Below are 23,209 nucleotides of genomic sequence, written 5' to 3' on the forward strand. Positions count from 1 at the left end.
TACATGGCAGAATCATTTTTTCACAAGACAAATGTTTTATATAGGCTAAGCATGAACCAACCTCAATCTCTTGATTAATCACTAATTAAAATATGTTCATCGCCTTCCAACAAATTTTCCAACTGTTGACAAAGACAAAATATTTTTATCTGTGAATATTTTGGGAAATCAATGAAGGTTTGCTCATTGATGATAATTGTCTCAGATCCAAGTCAAACATAATAAAGCACAAGAATACAATATAATATGCTATAATTAAACTAACCAAATATTGATGTGCTGCACTGATGCTGTGGACTACACATTACTAAGATTGGTATTATTAAAACCTGTTACCATTTTGTATATGTTTTGACTTCACAAGATTATGGTTTTCACTCTCTCAAAAAAACAACGTCTGACTGGGACAGAAGTGTTGGCTCTAGGAGGGGTGTTAAAGACAGTGATCTGCCCCCATTTGCCCACCTGTTTCAATACAGAAAAGCTAAATTCAAAATATACCACAATGCTCTACTAGTAATATCTATTATTCAAAAGCTTGACATTACTCCATGTATAAACTTGTACATTGCACCATTAATTTTTTCAGGTGGAACATAGCTCAGTTGAGTACTTGCCAGAGGTGCATGAAGTCAAGCCCTCAATGGACTCTGGTTCTTTTCCCCATCCACAAAGACAATGGTATGTACTGTTCTGTCTATGAGAAAGTACATATAAAAGATCTTGTTGCTTTACCCCAAGGAGTAGCCTGTGATGGCAGGAGGTAACCATGTTCTTGATGCTTCACCCCAAGGAGTAGCCTGTCATGGCAGGAGGTAACCATGTTCTTGTTGCTTTACCCCAAGGAGTAGCCTGTGATGGCAGGAGGTAACCATGTTCTTGATGCTTCACCCCAAGGAGTAGCATGTGATGGCAGCAGGTAACCATGTTCTTGTTGCTTTACCCCAAGGAGTAGCCTGTGATGGCAGCAGGTAACCATGTTCTTGTTGCTTTACTCCAAGGAGTAGCCTGTGATGGCAGCAGGTAACCATGTTCTTGTTGCTTTACCCCAAGGAGTAGCCTGTGATGGCAGTAGGTAACCATGTTCTTGTTGCTTTACCCCAAGGAGTAGCCTGTGATGGCAGGAGGTAACCATGTTCTTGTTGCTTTACCCCAGGGAGTAGCCTGTGATGGCAGGAGGTAACCATGTTCTTGTTGCTTTAGCCCAGGGAGTAGCCTGTGATGGCAGCAGGTAACCATGTTCTTGTTGCTTTACCCCAAGGAGTAGCCTGTCATGGCAGGAGGTAACCATGTTCTTGTTGCTTTACCCCAAGGAGTAGCCTGTGATGGCAGGAGGTAACCATGTTCTTGTTGCTTTACCCCAAGGAGTAGCCTGTGATGGCAGCAGGTAACCATGTTCTTGTTGCTTTACCCCAAGGAGTAGCCTGTGATGGCAGCAGGTAACCATGTTCTTGTTGCTTTACCCCAAGGAGTAGCCTGTGATGGCAGCAGGTAACCATGTTCTTGTTGCTTTACCCCAAGGAGTAGCCTGTGATGGCAGCAGGTAACCATGTTCTTGTTGCTTTACCCCAAGGAGTAGCCTGTGATGGCAGTAGGTAACCATGTTCTTGTTGCTTTACCCCAAGGAGTAGCCTGTGATGGCAGCAGGTAACCATGTTCTTGTTGCTTTACCCCAAGGAGTAGCCTGTGATGGCAGCAGGTAACCATGTTCTTGTTGCTTTACCCAAGGAGTAGCCTGTGATGGCAGCAGGTAACCATGTTCTTGTTGCTTTACCCCAAGGAGTAGCCTGTGATGGCAGCAGGTAACCATGTTCTTGTTGCTTTACCCCAAGGAGTAGCCTGTGATGGCAGCAGGTAACCATGTTCTTGCTTTACCCCAAGGAGTAGCTGTGATGGCAGCAGGTAACCATGTTCTTGTTGCTTTAAGGAGTAGCCTGTGATGGCAGCAGGTAACCATGTTCTTGTTGCTTTACCCCAAGGAGTAGCCTGTGATGGCAGCAGGTAACCATGTTCTTGTTGCTTTACCCCAAGGAGTAGCCTGTGATGGCAGCAGGTAACCATGTTCTTGTTGCTTTACCCCAAGGAGTAGCCTGTGATGGCAGCAGGTAACCCTTGTTGCTTTACCCCAAGGAGTAGCCTGTGATGGCAGCAGGTAACCATGTTCTTGATGCTTCACCCCAAGGAGTAGCATGTGATGGCAGCAGGTAACCATGATCTTGTTGCTTTACCCCAAGGAGTAGCCTGTGATGGCAGCAGGTAACCATGATCTTGTTGCTTTACCCCAAGGAGTAGCCTGTGATGGCAGCAGGTAACCATGTTCTTGTTGCTTTACCCCAAGGAGTAGCCTGTGATGGCAGGAGGTAACCATGTTCTTGTTGCTTTACCCCAAGGAGTAGCCTGTGATGGCAGCAGGTAACCATGATCTTGTTGCTTTACCCCAAGGAGTAGCCTGTGATGGCAGCAGGTGACCATGTTCTTGTTGCTTTACCCCAAGGAGTAGCCTATGATGGCAGCAGGTAACCATGTTAGACCCCAAATAGTTATGATTTAAATTGTTCACATGTTGTTAAACAGACATACCTTCCTGGCCATTTTCATTATTATTCATATTAATACTACTCCTGGCATTTCTAAGGCAGGCCTGCTAGATCACCATACATACTTTAATAATGGAGCACTCACTCAGGGTTTGGAGTTGGTATCTGGATTAAAAATCCCATGCCTCGACTGGGATCCGAACCCAGTACCTACCAGCCTGTAGACCGATGGCCTACCACGACGCCGGTTTGACATTGAGAGGAAGGGATCAATAGTGTAACATGTTTATTAACCACTATTTATTTTTCACACGCATCCACAACCTCCACCCCACACAGACACAGACACAGACAGACACACACACACACACACATGAAAATATCACAGTATAAACCAGTGATTAATAAACTGGGAAAAAAATTTGATGCTGGGAAAGGAGAGGGACTCAATAGTGTGTTTGGTTTCAACTGCGATTCTTATTATTAACAGTAATTAAAACCAAAACTTCACTTGAAAATGACACTTTATTTACGTAATGATTGCAGCAATAATAAAGTAAAATATGTCATACATAAAAAAGAACATAAATATATCACATAAGTGAGGTATTGAAAGATATGTGGTATTTTTATTTTGTACAATCTTAGCAGTGTGAACCATATACATCATAATATCGGATTCCTGGAAACCAAGCAGTATGGACATCTAAAACTACAATGCACATATAGGCCTACCTACTTTGATACTGAAATAAATACCAACAATTTGCACAGAATTGTATATTATACCTTTTTATGACTTAAGTTTTATTCAATTAGAAGTATCTATTGCTTTTTCTTTTGAAATCACCATTTTAAAGATCTGTTTATGAAATATTGTTCACTAATAAACCAAATTATCAACTACTTTATAAAGGTCACATCATTCACAATTTTAAGTTGAAGGTAATCACAAATGCTATATATATATATATATATATATATATATATATATATATATATATATATATATATACATGTATATATATCCATATTCAAATATGTTTACAATGGCCACCCTAGGGACCTATAAAAGTGAACTTTATGAGAAGATGGCATTTTAACAATGTAAGTGTTTTTTATAGTAACATTAACTAGTAGTACTAATACATGTTTTACCATGTAATGCCACACAATATTGCAGAGAAGACAAAACCAGTTTTATACAGTTTAGTACATTATGTAGCCTGATCTAAATGACTACATGTACCTTTTATTTAGCAGCTGACTAAAAATCTCATTTAATATTCTCCTAAAGTTTCAAACATATTATTCTTACAAAAAATGACCTTGGAAAAAATCTCAAAAACTTTGCAAGGTTTTGAAAGCAGGAGTACTAAAGTCCAGAATTCCAAAAAACTCAAATGGTCTCTTATCCCTACTGTGTACTGAATAATTTGTTGGAGATTATTTTTTGTCACCCCCTTAGATGGCTATTTAATACCTTTGGGATTCACTTTATGTGGATATTTATATGAAGTTAAAAATACCTTTTCTTTTTGAGTATTTTTTTTGGTGTAAATTTTGTGTAAAAATAAAAAAGGTTTTGACAATTCTATTGAAAATACTAACACAAATAGCATGTGTAATAAGATGAAAAACACACATGCCTTTAAAAAAGAAAACTAAAACAATAATTTACAAAATTTGGTAACTAGCTGTAACACAACATAATTATGCATTAAGAGAGGATGAAACTACAATTCAGGAACTGTTCTGAATAATTAGACACTCTTACAACATAAAATAATCTGATTTGCTTTACCTAGATATTGTTTCACAAAATATTTTTGGAAATTTATACCGGGTACATGTATTTGAATGTATTTATATATTTTCTTTATTAAAATATTATTATCTGCAACTTTAAAACTACATCATAAAATAATAATTATATTAAACAAAATAACTAAAGTCCACTTTATAAAGATATTTTTAGAGCGATGTGCGATTAAAGTACATTTTAATATTAACAGTGAACTGCAAGATATTCATCAAGTAATTAAGTAGGTTGTTCATAACCTACTGTACAATAAAGAATGTCATTAAGTTGGATTTATAATAGTACATAAATTTTAAGTATATATATCTAATATACATGTATATATATGAGAACATATGTTGTAGTACACTGTAGGTTGTTAATTTGTATATAAATAATAATATTGATGCAAAAAGAAACAAATTCTAAAATCGAACAAATTTCATTCATATGACTTCACTGATTAATAAAGAATGCTTCTAAATACAAACTAGTAAACAGAAACTATGAATGGTCAGGTTTTTATTTCATTATGTCTAAGTATCCATGCTTGTGTTATTAATTCAAGTAATACCAAAGATAACTTAACAGTAAATATTTGGAAAATGTCATGTACAAATGGTATGAACATCTATATTGTATTTTGGTTATGCATAAAATATTAAAAATAGTGGTTTTCAATGATGTCCATTGCAAAATGTAATGATGTAACATACTAACATTCTAAAGCAAACTGCAAGAACTGTGAAGTGGATGTAACATGTCGTAACTGTGTACATAAAACTGTTACTGAATGTGTGTTTCATACAATTTTAATTATTCTACATACGATATAGAAAATACTAAATAAGTTCCCTTGAGAGACCAGTTATATTACAAATATGTTTTCAATTAAAAAAGAGTGATGGATACCCAAGTTGTAATATAAATGGTCCTTTACAGGAACGAGTATAGTATTCTATTCATTACAAAGCACATTGAACACAAATCTGATGATTACTTCCAACATAACTGAAAGTGGCATGGGAATGCAGAGATTAGACCAGGGAAGATTACATCTCTTACTGAAATGCTGTCATTTAGCAAAATGACATCATGTTGTGGTCACACGATTTCAGTATTTATCAATGAAGCCACATATTTCTCAATGAATCCACAAATAAAAGTGTTTTTTTTCAGTTTATGAATTGAAAGGACTATGTGCACACTTTTTTAATAAAACCCTAACATAGTAACAAGAGTCATACAGATTGACACCATTAATCAGCTGATTTGAAGTCATAACCTCTCCCTGAAGGTGTACTTAACATTATTGTACAGTGAAACACCCTAAACTGGACACCAAGTAAAATGGAGTATCTGGTTTAGAGAGGTTCTCTTTTGCACTGATATTTGAAAGGGGACTGTGAAAAACATCTGGTGTTGACAAAATTGTGGTTAATTGAGGGTCCAGTTTTGAGAGGTTTCACTGGATATCTCTTTCATCATGGTTTAATAAACTACTGTACTAATCTATGCTGATCAAAATCCATATTTAGGAAATACACTGAAAAGTATTTATAAATTGAAGAACACACTAATCAATGAGTGGGTAGCCTATTAGTAATAACAAGTTTTCGATCTTGCAATATTACTGGTATTTTACTGGTATATTAATTAATTTTTGCCAAGAAAAACTCCAATTTCATATTTCATCACATCACATTTTATAAGGCTGATATCACGTTTCAGATCTCATTTTGTTAGCACAATATCACATTTTATAAGGCTGATATCACGTTTCATTCAGATCTCATTTTGTTAGCACAATATCACATTTTATAAGGCTGATATCACATTTTATCTTGTTTTCATTTCATCAGAATGACATCACATATTCTGGTTGGATGATATGATACTTTGTTACTATAATATATTTTATCATGGTGGTGCTACATTATAATAATATTTCACTTTGTCTCGTTATTGTCTTATGTCAAGATGAGGTAACAGTTTGTGAACATATCATGTTTTTCAGGATTTTATCACATGTTGTCATAATATTATTTGGTCATGTCATATTTTGATATGATTATACGATTTTGTCATAATAGTATACTTTGTCATGGCAATATCAGTTTGTCGTGATTGTCAGTTTTCTATTCATAATAATGTTTTATTAGGATGGTTTTATTTATTTTAATTTATATTAGGTTTATTTCATTTTGGAATGATAATATATCATTTTGTGATATCCTATCATTATATAATTTTATTTTGTCTTGATATTATATTTAATATATTCAGAATGACAGAAAAACTTGGGAGCACAAGATATGATTTTATCATACCCAAATCTCTATAAAAACTGATGCACATCCAAACTTATATTTAAAAAGGTTACCCAAGTGACCTACGAAAATTGACCTTTATGAGTCGGGGAATTTAATAAAAGGGTAAAAATATGTATTATTAACATGAGGTACATAATGTACATTCATATGTATTATAACATAAAAATTAATAATACATAAAATCTTCACATGAGACATGTTTGAATAAAATAAGAGACAAACAAGAAGGCAGTGGCACAGAGAATACACATTATACTGACAGATCACAGAATGAGCTTTGACAAGTAAATGTTTAATTTATATACACCAGATATAAATGTTTAATTTATATACACCATATATAAATGTTTAATTTATATACACCAGATATATACACCATACATACTTAATTATATCTCATTTACTGGACTACACATGCCAGAAAAAAAGCAAGGCTTAGAAATTAATTAGTACATGGTTAGATTCTTTATCTATCTAGACTTTCTGTAAATCATTCCTCCCTTTACACATGGTTAAATGTTTCTTTCATCTAAACTTTCCATGAGTCGCAGTTCCACAAGCAAAGGATTAAATGGTTTTTTATGGCTACACATTTCCCCAAGGCACTGCTCCATATGCACACACTGAATATGCATTTTTCACTATACTTGCTTTTAGAATATTAATTTTTTGTATATACATGATTAAATGCATGTATCCAAAAATACTTTTTCTTAGTCCTCAACTCCATCTGATTATGAATATACTGTTTCTCGAGCATCACTTGTCCCTAGTCAATGCTGAATCTGGGAGTCACAATCCGCTTGACTTTTTCAAGCAAAATATGCATGTTCTGCTTATAGAGCCTCTCGTTGCTGAGATCCACGTAGCTCTGTCGCGTGAGGATTCGCCGGACCTGACTTGGGGCACTCTCAATTGGCACGAATCTCAGCAGCAGAGGGATGATAGGTTTGTTCAGAGCATCTGCCAGTGTCAGGTCCTTGACACAGTTGTCACTTTGGAGGTACTTGGGAGTGATGCAGCACAAGACGACCGCCGATAACTTCATGTGTCGCTGTATCTGGCCTTGAAGAGTTTCGGAACCGTTGTCGAGATTGCTGAACGTTCCGCTGGAACGGGTAGATCGGGAGCTGTGACCGCGGGGAGCTTGACTCATGGAAATATCGGCCCAGCATACCAAGCCGGTGGCTTCTAGGACTAGTCGGATTTCCTCCACTTTGGACTGCATGTCCCACTGATAGCTGATGAATACTTGTGGGTCTTCTTCCGACGTCTCCAGTCCGCCTTAAATAATTAACAAGTCAAAATATAGAAGTTAGAGTTAAATGGTTCACTGTAAAAGTTATGAGAGTATGGTTCACAAATGGATGGATTTAACGAACAACGACTATTAAATGATAATAAAGGTTTTTATATACTCCTAGAGAATGTTTAAAAAAAAAAAAAAATGGCATATTTACTGTCTGGTTAAAGGTCATCTGAACAAATACATTTTGTATTTTTGAATTTTTTTCACCAATGTTAGATTCTACCCATTCCAGACTTGCAACCAAGGTACACTCCACCTCAACCATGACACTATACTAACAGTGGCAAGAGCATGAAGTGCAATGTTTTAGAAGTACGGGTAGCAAGTTTCTTCTTTAATATTCTAAAACAATTACAAAATATTTGACACCTGAAAAATGCCAAGTAAACAATGTTCTGAGGTGCCATCAAAGAATTTCTTTTATTTGCTGCTAATAACACAATGTTCAATGCAAAATAGACTTCAGATAAGCACAAAAGTATTTACCGGTAGCCGTTTTATTTCCCAATAATATACCGTATTTACTATTTCATCTGTGAAACTATGTAACATCAACAAAAACAAATACAAAAGAAATAAAACAAAGTCAATCTTTAAATGTTTTTATAATATAGCAAACTAATTAATATTGTTTAAAAACACTTAGTCATAACTTAATGACTAAAATGCATCTATTTGTGTTTAGTTTTAAACAAAACTATATAATGAAAAGCAAATACATATAAAAATGTAACACTATGGTAGAGCAAAATATATTTTGCTGGCAAATTCCACGCAAGCAACATATATTCTATCTGTTGACAAAGAAAAAGACATTTTAAAAATGAATCAAATGATAACAAAATGTTTAATTTATACAAGAATTCCCTACCCCAACAAACAAAACAAAACAATTTGTTAATAACCATCAACACAATAATGATAAGACGTGTTGGTAAAAAATACATGTATAAGCATTTTCTAACCCACCTGTGTCATCCATGTATGAAAATGTGAGCAGAAACAATTAAATAGTTTTGATAAGAATATGGAATAAATTAAAAAAATTAATAACTATACTTATATCACTGATAATCAAAGTTCCCAGTATTAGACTGCTTTAATAATATACAAGTCTGTATAGAGCACTATTATTTGCATTATAAGAAGGTGAAGTATTTAGCCTTGGCATAGCATCTGGCCCTAAGGTACAAAAACATTTAAATCTGTAACTTTACAACTACTACATTAAAAACCATGGTATGTGCTGTCCAGTCTTGGCACTAATTAAAAAATAATATCTTATGTAGTGTTATGTTTGGACTCTGGACTAAGTGTCACAAAATTTACAGTCAATGACTGAGCAATATGTGTTCAATAAAAGTTCAATTAATTTCTAAGGATTTTTAAATGCCACTTAATGCTACACTGAAATTTAAATGCTTAAAATGTACGTCAAATAGAAGGATTTAAAATAACACAATAATATCTTTATACTGTTGTACAGTACAAAATGTTAAATTAGAAATAAAAATGTAGAAATGTTAAATTAATATGGTGAACATGCTTATTAAGGGTGCACCAGTAAAATGGATGGATATAAAATCATCTTTCTTTTACATCTCATTAATGGAATGTACTGCATGCAAGCTGAAACCAGATTTTCTGCTTGTTTACTGACAGCATACAAACAGTAACATGCAAAGCAGGTATTTCTTATTTGTAAATATTATTATATATTCTAATATAGTGAAACAAAGGTACATGCACATGCATACGGTATTTGACATATACAACTCTTGGTGGCAACATGCATATTTATATTAAGCAGACAGAATTATCTTGGATTAACAACTTACGAGTGCACAAACAGCTCCAGTACATGAAACTTAAAATTGCCTTTTTTTTCCACCATGATTTGTTTTTCAAAGCTAAGATGATCCACTATAATATAAATCTATAAATCACCAAGTTGTGTACTAGAGCTATACTCCAAACCACATATTCCAGTTCTGTGAGACTTAATAACAATATGGGGCAGGGCGTAGCTCAGTGGTAAAGTGCCTGTTTGATGCATGGTTGGTTTGGGATGGATGCCCGTCGATAGGCCCATTAGACTATTTCTCATTCCAGCTAGTGTACAGTACCACGACTGGTATACCAAAGGCTGTGATATGTGCTATCCTGTCTGTGAGATGGTGCATATAAAATATTCCTTGCTACTAATAGAAAAATGTAGCAGGTTTCCTCTCTAAGACTATATGTTAAAATTACCAAATGCTTGACATCCAATAGCCAATGATTAATTAAGCAATGTGCTCCAGTGGTGTCATTAAACAAAACAAACTTTTTTAATAGCAATATGTGCTGGAGATATAATTAAACAAATATTCCTTTCATTTCCACCACCAAAGTTACTTCAGTTCTACCTCTTCACATGAACTGCTCACCAATGACCAGTAGTTAGTATGACATTAGTATGACATGGTCAGTTTAAAAATTACAGGTATGTGGCATAATTTCATTTACATTATTATATTCAAATAACATTAAATACTCTTCTGTTATTCTGTTTCAATGGAACACTCCATCTTAATACATTTGGGATATTAGTATGATTTCTTTCTTCCAGTGAACAAAAAATTAAATCATATATATATTTTTGACAAAGCAGCACTTTTTGACCAGATTAGTAGAGAGAGAGAGTACCCTTTTAACATGCCACTAAAGTTTGGGCATGTCCATCCCGGACCCGACCTCTGGATAGCCAGTGGTCTGGTCCAGGACAAAATAAAGATGGACATTTTTGAATTATTAAACCAAAATTGGAAATGGGACTTCAACACTATAAAAATTATTTTAGAAAGTGCAGGCCAAAAATAATTTTATTTAAATTTTTTTTTAAAATACTAATTTTTAAATATTATTTATTTTTGACGCTAATAATTTCAGTCAGACAATTCAAAAATAAATAAATATAATAATATTTGATAAAAATTTTTTTTTAGCCCTAGGGAGGTAAAGTGGGAGGTTAGTAGAAGCATTGATAATAAAATACTGACACCAAATATACTCACTAACCATTTTATATTATATTAAAAGACATAGTAACTACAACTTTAATAATAACATTCACCATTTCAGTATGAAAAATCCCAGAAACCAATATAGGAAGCAACCTAATTAATACCTAATTAAAAACAAAGTAATTAATTATTTTTAAATTTTATAACTTTTACTATTTTTGCATGCATTAATTTTTTTTCTTGTACTTGTGTATACTTGTATTTATTTACAAATTAATAATAAAACTATATAAATTCATTTATACAGTAATGTATACTATCACAGTGCTGTTATTAGTTTTTGGGTTGATATTTATTAAAATTATATTGAAGAATATGAGTGAATAATGAATAGAATTCCTAGATGACCAAAGTAGATTTTTTTTACAAATAATAAAACTGATTTCATTCCAGTGGTTTTTAATGAAAGGTATGGAGTTCATGAGAAAGGATCCTACAGTTTCTAAGAGGCCTGGATTTCAAAAGGACAACACAAATGGAAGACATCTAATACATTGAAATCACACTAGTTTTATTTAGAATTTCTAACAGTACACAAGCTATATTATTTGGCTATTCCTTCTACAAACATAATTTATCTATTAACATTGTAATGAATGTTATTTTATCAAATGAAGTTGCAACCAATAAATTGAAAGAAAAATGCATTTACCTAGATTACATTACAACAAAATTACAAAAAGCTTTAATATGACAGGAAATTTTAAAATGAGATTTTATTAAACAGAAACTGAAATAAACAAAAATCTTAATAACTTTCATTACCTCCTACCTTTGTGTTTTAATGTCTGAAATAAAGAAATAAACTTAAAATATATGACATTATGTTAGTAATTTTATGGACAAGTTAGAGTGTACATTGTGTGTCTTGTGATAATACCATAAAATTAGTTTCACTCAAATCCACTCAGTTATTAAGCTTCAAAAAAGCATACATTGTCTGATGTGTTAAACATTATATCAGTATAACATTACTTTAAAAGCTACAATTCAGCCACAAAAAGATACTATCTATGCAAAGAAAAAAAAAAAGGTAAGAAGAATTTTATTAAGTCTAAATGTAAACTTAGTAGATCAAAATGAATAACTGTAAAATTTAGGTTAGACACTAAGAAATGTAACAAAACACCTAAATTAAGCTACTTTGATAAAACACCCAATAAATGTAAAGTTTAAATTAAACATAACATAAATTTTAGATTAAAAACTAGGTACATGTAACTTATAAAACTTAATTACTTTTAAACAAAAGTAGTCTAATACAAGAGAACAAAATAAAAACAATGATAATTATGATACTGAAAATATTACTAGTATGTACAATATGTATACTATTAACATTCCTATATTGTATATTATACTGAACTGATGAAATTCAAAACTGAAACTACATCACTTTACTACAGGTTTCTGTAATGTGAATGTACCGTACTATATATTTACATTTTCATGAACCTGTTCCAATACTGTACAGTGTACTAAACTGAAAAAAAATGTATTAAACATTACATATAGATTTTCCTTTCTAGGCTGAATATATAGCTCTAGATTGCTTTAGCAAACAAATAACAATAACAAGCTTGAAATCAATTAATTAATTATTATTACATGTAATCAGGACTATATAACTTTATTAATTACATATTTTATACAACACCACCACCACCATTAGTAAATTTAACTACTGTAATCAACAAGAAAAGCTTGGTCAGCTTGCTGCCCTGTTTGTGGATATTTTAATTCTGATGACTCACAATCAATGATATATTACCAAATATACATTGCTGTAAATATAATGATTAAGTTATATGCAGAGTTACTCCCCCCCCAAAAAAACCCAAACAAAAACAAACCCCCCCCCAAAAAAAAAAAAAAAACCCAACCTGGTGATGAAAAAAAAAGGAATGAGCACCATATTTAGGTTTTTTTCTTTTTCTATAAATCATATTTTTTTGAGTGAAAATGTTTAACAAACAAACAATGTAGTTTAAAACAACAAAATAAATGTCAGTATGTGCAGTAAACATAATTTTTAACACACCAGAAAATCTCATCAAAAGTTTATTAAATTCAGAAATCCAAACTGCAAAAAGTGTTAAAAACTTTGCCTGCCATTATCAGTGCTTGTCTATGGCACAATTTAGTTACTTTTTAAGTATAAGTTTTATTAGTAATTTTAAATATATTTCAGTTAAAAAATATCACTTGCTGAATGTAAGATTAAAACACAATGACCACTGTGTTACGTATATACATACTTCGAGTGGTAGCCAGCAGTTCCAGTGGTTTCAGGCCGTCAGCCATCTTGTTTAAGTAGGCCTGCTCCAGAACGACACCTGGAACACGGCGGAGCGGTTTGATGTGGTGTTCCAGGACATCAAGACTTTCGGTGTACATCTTTGTCTCAAAATCTATGGCTGGACAATCTCCTACAACAGTATCACAACATGTCTCAAAATTTATATCTGGACAATCTCTTACAACAGTATCACAACGTGACAATATCCTACAACAGTATCACAACATGTCTCAAAATCTATATCTGGACAATCTCCTACAACAGTATCACATTGTGACAATCTCCTACAACAGTATCACAACGTCTCAAAATCTATATCTAGACAATCTCCTACAACAGTATCACAACGTCTCAAAATCTATAGCTGGACAATCTCCTACAACAGTATCACAACACGTCTCAAAATCTATAACTGCACAATCTCCTACAACAGTATCACAATGTTTCAAAATCTATAGCTGCATAATCTCCTACAACAGTATCACAACGTCTCAAAATCTTTATCTGGACAATCTCCTACAACAGTATCACAACATTGTGACAATCTCCTACAACAGTATCACAACATGTCTCAAAATCTATATCTGAACAATCTCCTACACCAGTATCACAACACATCTCAAAATCTATAGCTGGACAATCTCCTACAACAGTATCACAACACGTCTCAAAACCTATAACTGCACAATCTCCTATAACAGTATCACAACGTTTCAAAATCTATAGCTGCATAACAGTATCACAACATTGTGACAATCTCCTACAACAGTATCACAACTTCTCAAAATCTATATCTATACAATCTCCTACAACAGTATAACAACACGTCTCAAAATCTATAGATGCATAATCTCCTACAACAGTATAACAACGTCTCAAAATCTATATCTAGACAATTTCCTACAACAGTATCACAACGTTTCAAAATCTATAACTGCACAATCTCCTACAACAGTATCACAACACGTCTCAAAATCTATAGCTGCATAATCTCCTACAACAGTATCACAACACGTCTCAAAATCTATATCTAGACAATCTCCTATAACAGTATCACATTGTGACAATCTCCTACAACAGTATCACAACACATCTGAAAATCTATAGCTGGACAATCTCTAACAACAGTATCACAACACATCTGAAAATCTGTAGCTGGACAATCTCCTACAACAGTATCACAACACATCTGAAAATCTACAGCTGGACAATCTCCTACAACAGTATCACAACACATCTGAAAATCTATAGCTGGACAATCTCCTACAACAGTATCACAACACGTCTCAAAACCTATAACTGCACAATCTCCTATAACAGTATCACAACGTTTCAAAATCTATAGCTGCATAACAGTATCACAACATTGTGACAATCTCCTACAACAGTATCACAACTTCTCAAAATCTATATCTAGACAATCTCCTACAACAGTATAACAACACGTCTCAAAATCTATAGATGCATAATCTCCTACAACAGTATAACAACGTCTCAAAATCTATATCTAGACAATTTCCTACAACAGTATCACAACGTTTCAAAATCTATAACTGCACAATCTCCTACAACAGTATCACAACACGTCTCAAAATCTATAGCTGCATAATCTCCTACAACAGTATCACAACACGTCTCAAAATCTATATCTAGACAATCTCCTATAACAGTATCACATTGTGACAATCTCCTACAACAGTATCACAACACATCTGAAAATCTATAGCTGGACAATCTCTAACAACAGTATCACAACACATCTGAAAATCTACAGCTGGACAATCTCCTACAACAGTATCACAACACATCTGAAAATCTATAGCTGGACAATCTCCTACAACAGTATCACAACACGTCTCAAAATCTATAACTGCACAATCTCCTATAACAGTATCACAACATTTCAAAATCTATAGCTGCATAATCTCCTACAACAGTATCACAACATTGTGACAATCTCCTACAACAGTATCACAACACGTCTCAAAATCTATAGCTGCATAATCTCCTACAACAGTATCACAACGTCTCAAAATCTATATCTAGACAATCTCCTACAACAGTATCACAACACGTCTCAAAATCTATAGCTGCACAATCTCGTACAACAGTATCACAACGTCTCAAAATCTATATCTAGACAATCTCTTACAACAGTATCACAACGTCTCAAAATCTATAACTGCATAATCTCCTACAACAGTATCACAACACGTCTCAGAATCTATAGCTGCATAATCTCCTACAACAGCATCACAACGTCTCAAAATCTATATCTAGACAATCTCTTACAACAGTATCACAACGTCTCAGAATCTATAACTGCATAATCTCCTACAACAGTATCACAACACGTCTCAAAATCTATAGCTGCATAATCTCCTACAACAGTATCACAATATTGTGACAATCTCCTACAACAGTATCACAACACGTCTCAAAATCTATATCTAGACAATCTCCTACAACAGTATCACAACATGTCTCAAAATCTATAGCTGCACAATCTCCTACAACAGTAACACAACATGTCTCAAAATCTATAGCTGCACAATCTCCTACAACAGTATCACAACATGTCTCAAAGTCTATAGCTGCACAATCTCCTACAACAGTATCACAACATCGTGACAATCTCCTACAATAGTATCACAACATGTCTCAAAATCTATAGCTGGACAATCTCCTACAACAGTAACACAACATGTCTCAAAATCTATAGCTGCACAATCTCCTACAACAGTATCACAACATCGTGACAATCTCCTACAATAGTATCACAACATGTCTCAAAATCTATAGCTGGACAATCTCCTACAACAGTAACACAACATGTCTCAAATCTATAGCTGGACAATCTCCTACAACAGTAACACAACATGTCTCAAAATCTATAGCTGCACAATCTCCTACAACAGTATCACAACATGTCTCAACATTATCACAACATGTTTCAAAGTCTATAGCTGCACAATCTCCTACAACAGTATCACAACATGTCTCAAAGTCTATAGCTGCACAATCTCCTACAACAGTATCACAACATGTCTCAAAGTCTATAGCTGCACAATCTCCTACAACAGTATCACAACATCGTGACAATCTCCTACAATAGTATCACAACATGTCTCAAAATCTATAGCTGGACAATCTCCTACAACAGTAACACAACATGTCTCAAATCTATAGCTGGACAATCTCCTACAACAGTAACACAACATGTCTCAAAATCTATAGCTGCACAATCTCCTACAACAGTATCACAACATGTCTCAACATTATCACAACATGTTTCAAAGTCTATAGCTGCACAATCTCCTACAACAGTATCACAACATGTCTCAAAGTCTATAGCTGCACAATCTCCTACAACAGTATCACAACATCGTGACAATCTCCTACAATAGTATCACAACATGTCTCAAGATCTATAGCTGGACAATCTCCTACAACAGTAACACAACATGTCTCAAAATCTATAGCTGCACAATCTCCTACAACAGTATCACAACATGTCTCAACATTATCACAACATGTTTCAAAGTCTATAGCTGCACAATCTCCTACAACAGTATCACAACATGTCTCAAAGTCTATAGCTGCACAATCTCCTACAACAGTATCACAACATCGTGACAATCTCCTACAATAGTATCACAACACGTCTCAAAATCTATAGCTGCATAATCTCCTACAACAGTATCACAACGTCTCAAAATCTATATCTAGACAATCTCCTACAACAGTATCACAACAGTATCACAACACGTCTCAAAATCTATAGCTGCACAATCTCGTACAACAGTATCACAACGTCTCAAAATCTATATCTAGACAATCTCTTACAACAGTATCACAACGTCTCAAAATCTATAACTGCATAATCTCCTACAACAGTATCACAACACGTCTCAGAATCTATAGCTGCATAATCTCCTACAACAGCATCACAACGTCTCAAAATCTATATCTAGACAATCTCTTACAACAGTATCACAACGTCTCAAAATCTATAACTGCATAATCTCCTACAACAGTATCACAACACGTCTCAGAATCTATAGCTGCATAATCTCCTACAACAGCATCACAACGTCTCAAAATCTATATCTAGACAATCTCTTACAACAGTATCACAACGTCTCAGAATCTATAACTGCATAATCTCCTACAACAGTATCACAACACGTCTCAAAATCTATAGCTGCATAATCTCCTACAACAGTATCACAATATTGTGACAATCTCCTACAACAGTATCACAACACGTCTCAAAATCTATATCTAGACAATCTCCTACAACAGTATCACAACATGTCTCAAAATCTATAGCTGCACAATCTCCTACAACAGTAACACAACATGTCTCAAAATCTATAGCTGCACAATCTCCTACAACAGTATCACAACATGTCTCAACATTATCACAACATATTTCAAAGTCTATAGCTGCACAATCTCCTACAACAGTATCACAACATGTCTCAAAGTCTATAGCTGCACAATCTCCTACAACAGTATCACAACATCGTGACAATCTCCTACAATAGTATCACAACATGTCTCAAAATCTATAGCTGGACAATCTCCTACAACAGTAACACAACATGTCTCAAAATCTATAGCTGCACAATCTCCTACAACAGTATCACAACATGTCTCAACATTATCACAACATGTTTCAAAGTCTATAGCTGCACAATCTCCTACAACAGTATCACAACATGTCTCAAAGTCTATAGCTGCACAATCTCCTACAACAGTATCACAACATCGTGACAATCTCCTACAATAGTATCACAACATGTCTCAAAATCTATAGCTGGACAATCTCCTACAACAGTAACACAACATGTCTCAAAATCTATAGCTGCACAATCTCCTACAACAGTATCACAACATGTCTCAACATTATCACAACATGTTTCAAAGTCTATAGCTGCACAATCTCCTACAACAGTATCACAACATGTCTCAAAGTCTATAGCTGCACAATCTCCTACAACAGTATCACAACATCGTGACAATCTCCTACAATAGTATCACAACATGTCTCAAAATCTATAGCTGGACAATCTCCTACACCAGTATCACAACACGTCTCAAAATCTATATCTAGACAATCTCCTACAACAGTAACACAACATCGTGACAATCTCCTACAATAGTATCACAACATGGTTACAGACATAGATTCTAGGGGTTGGTGCTGAGGATACACAACCAAATAATTTCAAAGTATCCCAAAATTCAGTGTTGCCGTCTCAATTTATTTCTTATCAGTGGGAGAAATGTATGATCTTGGTTAGCTGGGTAAGATTGCCATATATAATGCTTGTCAGTGTACTTTAGTATAAAGAAGCTGTTCGTTTTCAAAGTTGCACCTCCTCCATAGAAAAAGTCAGCATTCTAGATCAATTAAATCTTTTACAACTGTACATATTATTTCTGAAATGAATGTCTAAGAAAATAAAATATTAGTATTCACAAATGTGTATAAAGCTTTGGTCCCAGAATTATATTTTGTAAACAAAAGAATTGTTGTTTACTTTGTTTCATTTGATATAAAGCAGTTAAAGAGCTGTCAGTTTTGAAGTATATCTTGACATAATTATATATTTAATATCTACTGACAAAGATTAATGCCAGTTGGTAAAGCTAATAGCCTATCCTGCTTATAAAAACCTATGAGTGTTGGTAAAGATTGATGGTAATTACATACACAACTATGATGTTTCCTTTGTCAAGTTCTAAATCCTGTGTCCACATAGTTCATCAGGAACAAACAAATCCTGATCTAAATTAAGAGCCATAACCAACAGTATTTGAATGCAGAAGAAGAAGAAGAAGAAGAAGAAGAAGAAGAAGAAGAAGAAGAAGAAAGAAAGAAAGAAATGTTTTATTTAACGACGCACTCAACACATTTTATTTACGGTTATATGGCATCAGACATATGGTTAAGGACCACACAGATTTTGAGAGGAAACCCGCTGTCACCACTATATGGGCTACTCTTCCGATTAGCAGCAAGGGATCTTTTATTTGCGCTTTCCACAGGCAGAATAGCACAAACCATGGCCTTTGTTGAACCAGTAATGGATCACTGGTCGGTGCAAGTGGTTTACACCTACCCATTGAGCCTTGCGGAGCACTCACTCAGGGTTTGGAGTCGGTATCTGAATTAAAAATCCCATGCCTCGACTGGGATCCGAACCCAGTACCTACCAGCCTGTAGACCGATGGCCTACCACGACGCCACCGAGGCCGGTCTAAGAAGAAAAAGAAAATCCTCAAATGTGCAATAATTCATGAAATATTAAATTCTAATCAAATATTTAAAGAAAATACTGACTATTTATTTGAGTGAAATAATAAAAAAAATCTTATTTAATGAAAAACTAACGTTTTAAAGCTTAAATGCATCAATTTAACAATTATCAACATAAGTTAATATCAACTTTCTGGCTGTTACTAGCTTGAAAGTAATTCATGTAACCCACCCCTCCATTAACAGTCATTTAAAATCTTATTCTACACCACTGCATTTAATATAAGAACTAAAAACACCATCAAAACTGAGTTTTTATATTAGTTAACACAAAGAACTAAACCTTAACAAGAATATTAAACCAATAATTACCTAAAACAGCTTTCAGTGACACTCTGAGACTAGTCCAAATATTTTTAAACATGGCTGTCACTAGTTTCTTGCCCAGCCAATCGGCGAAGAGGACCTCGTGGAAGACGAAGGGTGATACCGCTGCTGCCTCTGTGAAGATGACGATCACGTGGGTGGCAGACGCAACCTGTGGACCATTGATCTGCAGAAACTCTTCCTTCGACCGACCCAGTTTCTGAGCATCGTGGTGGATAACCTAAATAAAAACATCCAAATAAATATCTACACACCAATATTCTCTGAGCATCATGGTGGATAACCTGAACAAAAACATCACACAATATTCTCTGAGCATCATGGTGGATAACCTGAACGAAAACATCACAATAAATATCTACACACCAATATTCTCTGAGCATCATGGTGGATAACCTGAACGAAAACATCACAATAAATATCTACACACCAATATTCTCTGAGCATCATGGTGGATAACCTGAACGAAAACATCACAATAAATATCTACACACCAATATTCTCTGAGCATCATGGTGGATAACCTGAATGGAAACATCTGCAAATGAGTTGCTGTAGGTCAAATGAACATTATGCTTGTCAGTTGTAGTTTATTTATAGGAAGGAGCAGAAGGAATATGCCCTGAAATTGCCTCTATTTTAGCACAATCACTCAGTGTAGCATGAAATAATACAAAAGTTTGATAAACCAGTCAATACTTGTAAATCTATTTCACACTCTGACTAACTCATCAAAAATATTAACTACATAAGTAGTATACCAGTAACCTACCTGAAACAATATATAGTCAGTGCTTCTTGATTATGGTAGTCCCATCCCATGGCTAGTAATATTCAATGTTGGGCTAGTAAATAACTACTATTGCCATGCCTGACGGCTAGTAAATTATTTTTTTCACGTTGCAGTTAAGTCTATTTTGTAAATATGAATATCCTCCCCAACACCCCCCACCCCACCCCCCAATGTCAGTTTTTTTAAGCTCTATCGCCTTCTTTGGGTAACACATCTAATTATTGCTAAAATTGTATTAACTTAAAAGTAAAATTGGACTAGTGAAGTTTTAATCGTGGCTAGTAAATTTTTTAAATTACTGATCCCATGGCTAGAGGATTTTATAAAATGTTTAGAAGCCCTGATATAGTATAACCTTCCTCAAACAATAACACCCTATATCTTTCCCTGATAGAAGGGGGCCTATTACACTCTTATCTCAATGACCTATGTACTACCCCATAATATATACTGCAACCTATTATTATTTAACATACACAATAGATGTATGCACTTTCTAAGCAAGACTGTTATAATACATGCAAAGTACTGGTATATATGAAAAAGAAAAATATTCAGGCATACGGTATGATTAAAAACATAAAATTCTACAACATTCTGCAAACATTATGGTTGCTAGCATAAACATTTGTTCTTTAATGAAAGTAGCACTATGAACATTAAATCTAAGGTTAAGCATAATACTGGTATGTATGGTTTTCAAGGATTAATATGATGCATGTGATATATTAGTTTAACAGTATTACATTTTTAATGTCACCAATAGAGATTTATTTTTTGTTACACAACCATCAGGTAGAGCCTGTTCACTGTATTGTATAACAAAGATTGTAATGTACAAATGTATGCCATCACTGGATTATATTTACATTGAAAGGTAGGGCAATATGGAAACAGAACACAAAACCCTGGTTAATCTGGAAATTAGGTGCACTGACACTTGTTTGACCCTGATTGTTATTCAGTATAAAGTCTCATGCTATATTGGTATTAAGTACAGTCAAACCTTCTAAAGTGGACACCTGTATCAGACCTTGACATGAAAAAAAAGAAAGAAGAGGAATGTTTTATTGCTTCCCTAACTTTGATTATGAAATGCCATTTGAAATACATGTTATTACCATGCTGAGCACTGATATTTAATCATTTTCTAAAAATAAATTTACATGCTAAAGGGAGCTAAAAATGACTCTCTTTGAAATGGTCTTAGGGGAGTGATGGTGAGCAAGTGCTAGCACACCTCAGGGCATAAAATTATAATTTTTCAGACAACAAATATGTCATTCATGTGGTTTTAGTGTTTACACAAACGATTTTCTTTAGTAGTTCAGAACTTGAGATATAAATGAAAAGGTTAATGGGCAACAATAATTAAACAATGATTTAAGATAAGTGATTTTCATAGCTTTTCTCCATCAAAAATATACCTTTTGTGTGCTAGGACTAACTTGAAAGTTGCCAGGTGAAAATAAAAATTAAGTTTGTTCGTTCTAATCCAACCGACATTGTTTTGTGTTTTTAAAAATATTTCACCAATTTTAATTTAAGCTTAAACTAGTATAATATTGATCTGTAGATGATATCTGTCAAACATTTTAAACCCTCGATATAATTTAACAAAACTTTAATAAATGTCAGTTTTGATTCGTTGGAAATTAGAAATTCAATGCTATTCATAACAATGGAGAAAAAGCTGATTAGAACATTACCATCATGCACATATGACATACATCTAGGTCAGGGATTTCCAACTGTACAGCAGTTTTCCAAAACACTGATGACGGCCAACAGACATCTGTTTGGATTTTCTGACAAGCGATTACAGCTTTTGCACACACAATCTGTCATTTATGCTGATGTTCATTTTGCATAACTGACAGACAAACAACAAAATCATTCGTGCCAAATTTTATGCACTGTCACCTTAAATGACAAGGTCTACAGTATTAACCAGCCAATTGTCTCATGTTAGCCAGTTTGAAGTTGTACCAAATCATCTAATACATGATATATTAACCTGGATTAAGCTGTCACCTACCTATAAAGAGATTACATTTTGATACTTTGAATCCCGATTCTTTAAGTGGCCACTTATTACAGGTTTCACTGTATTATGTAATCATTGGTTTAGTGGGGTTCTACAGCTTCTACACAATTAGACCATACAGATCATTATTTCTTTCAAAAGCATAATGATGGTGATCCTTCTAGGATTTATTTTCATGCTTAATATCAGCTGGGGTTTAAGGATGCTTTCCGATATATGTATTCCAAGGACCACTGCAACATTTTCTAGGGGTGGGTATGCAACTTTATAACAAAAGTATTAAAAAGTAACCACAGTATTCCAAAGTACACTAGCATGCATTATACACAGGCAATCTTACCTGGAAACACCAATCAAGATCTCACCCACT

The 23,209-nt window shown here is 34.1% G+C and overlaps 1 protein-coding gene across 2 annotated transcripts in view; it reads right to left on the reverse strand.

Moving 5' to 3' along the window:
- Nucleotides 1–3,048: 3,048 nt before the first annotated feature.
- The window catches only part of LOC121374871, a 31,063-nt gene continuing 10,902 nt past the window's right edge, over nt 3,049–23,209 (reverse strand). Inside the window, exons 2-5 of one of the 2 annotated variants that reach the window (XM_041501981.1) lie at nt 19,985–20,219; nt 13,304–13,474; nt 11,818–11,833; nt 7,532–7,955 (exon numbers count right to left, since the gene is read on the reverse strand). In XM_041501981.1, the coding sequence (XP_041357915.1) occupies nt 7,664–7,955; nt 11,818–11,833; nt 13,304–13,474; nt 19,985–20,219 (714 nt within the window). In that variant the 3' untranslated portion in view covers nt 7,532–7,663. Of the gene's footprint in view, nt 7,956–11,817; nt 11,834–13,303; nt 13,475–19,984; nt 20,220–23,209 lie in introns of both variants that reach the window. The other variant, XM_041501980.1, reaches the window with a different exon arrangement.

Source organism: Gigantopelta aegis, chromosome 6, assembly GCF_016097555.1.
Source record: "Gigantopelta aegis isolate Gae_Host chromosome 6, Gae_host_genome, whole genome shotgun sequence".
NCBI classification, from domain to species: Eukaryota; Metazoa; Mollusca; class Gastropoda; order Neomphalida; family Peltospiridae; genus Gigantopelta; species Gigantopelta aegis.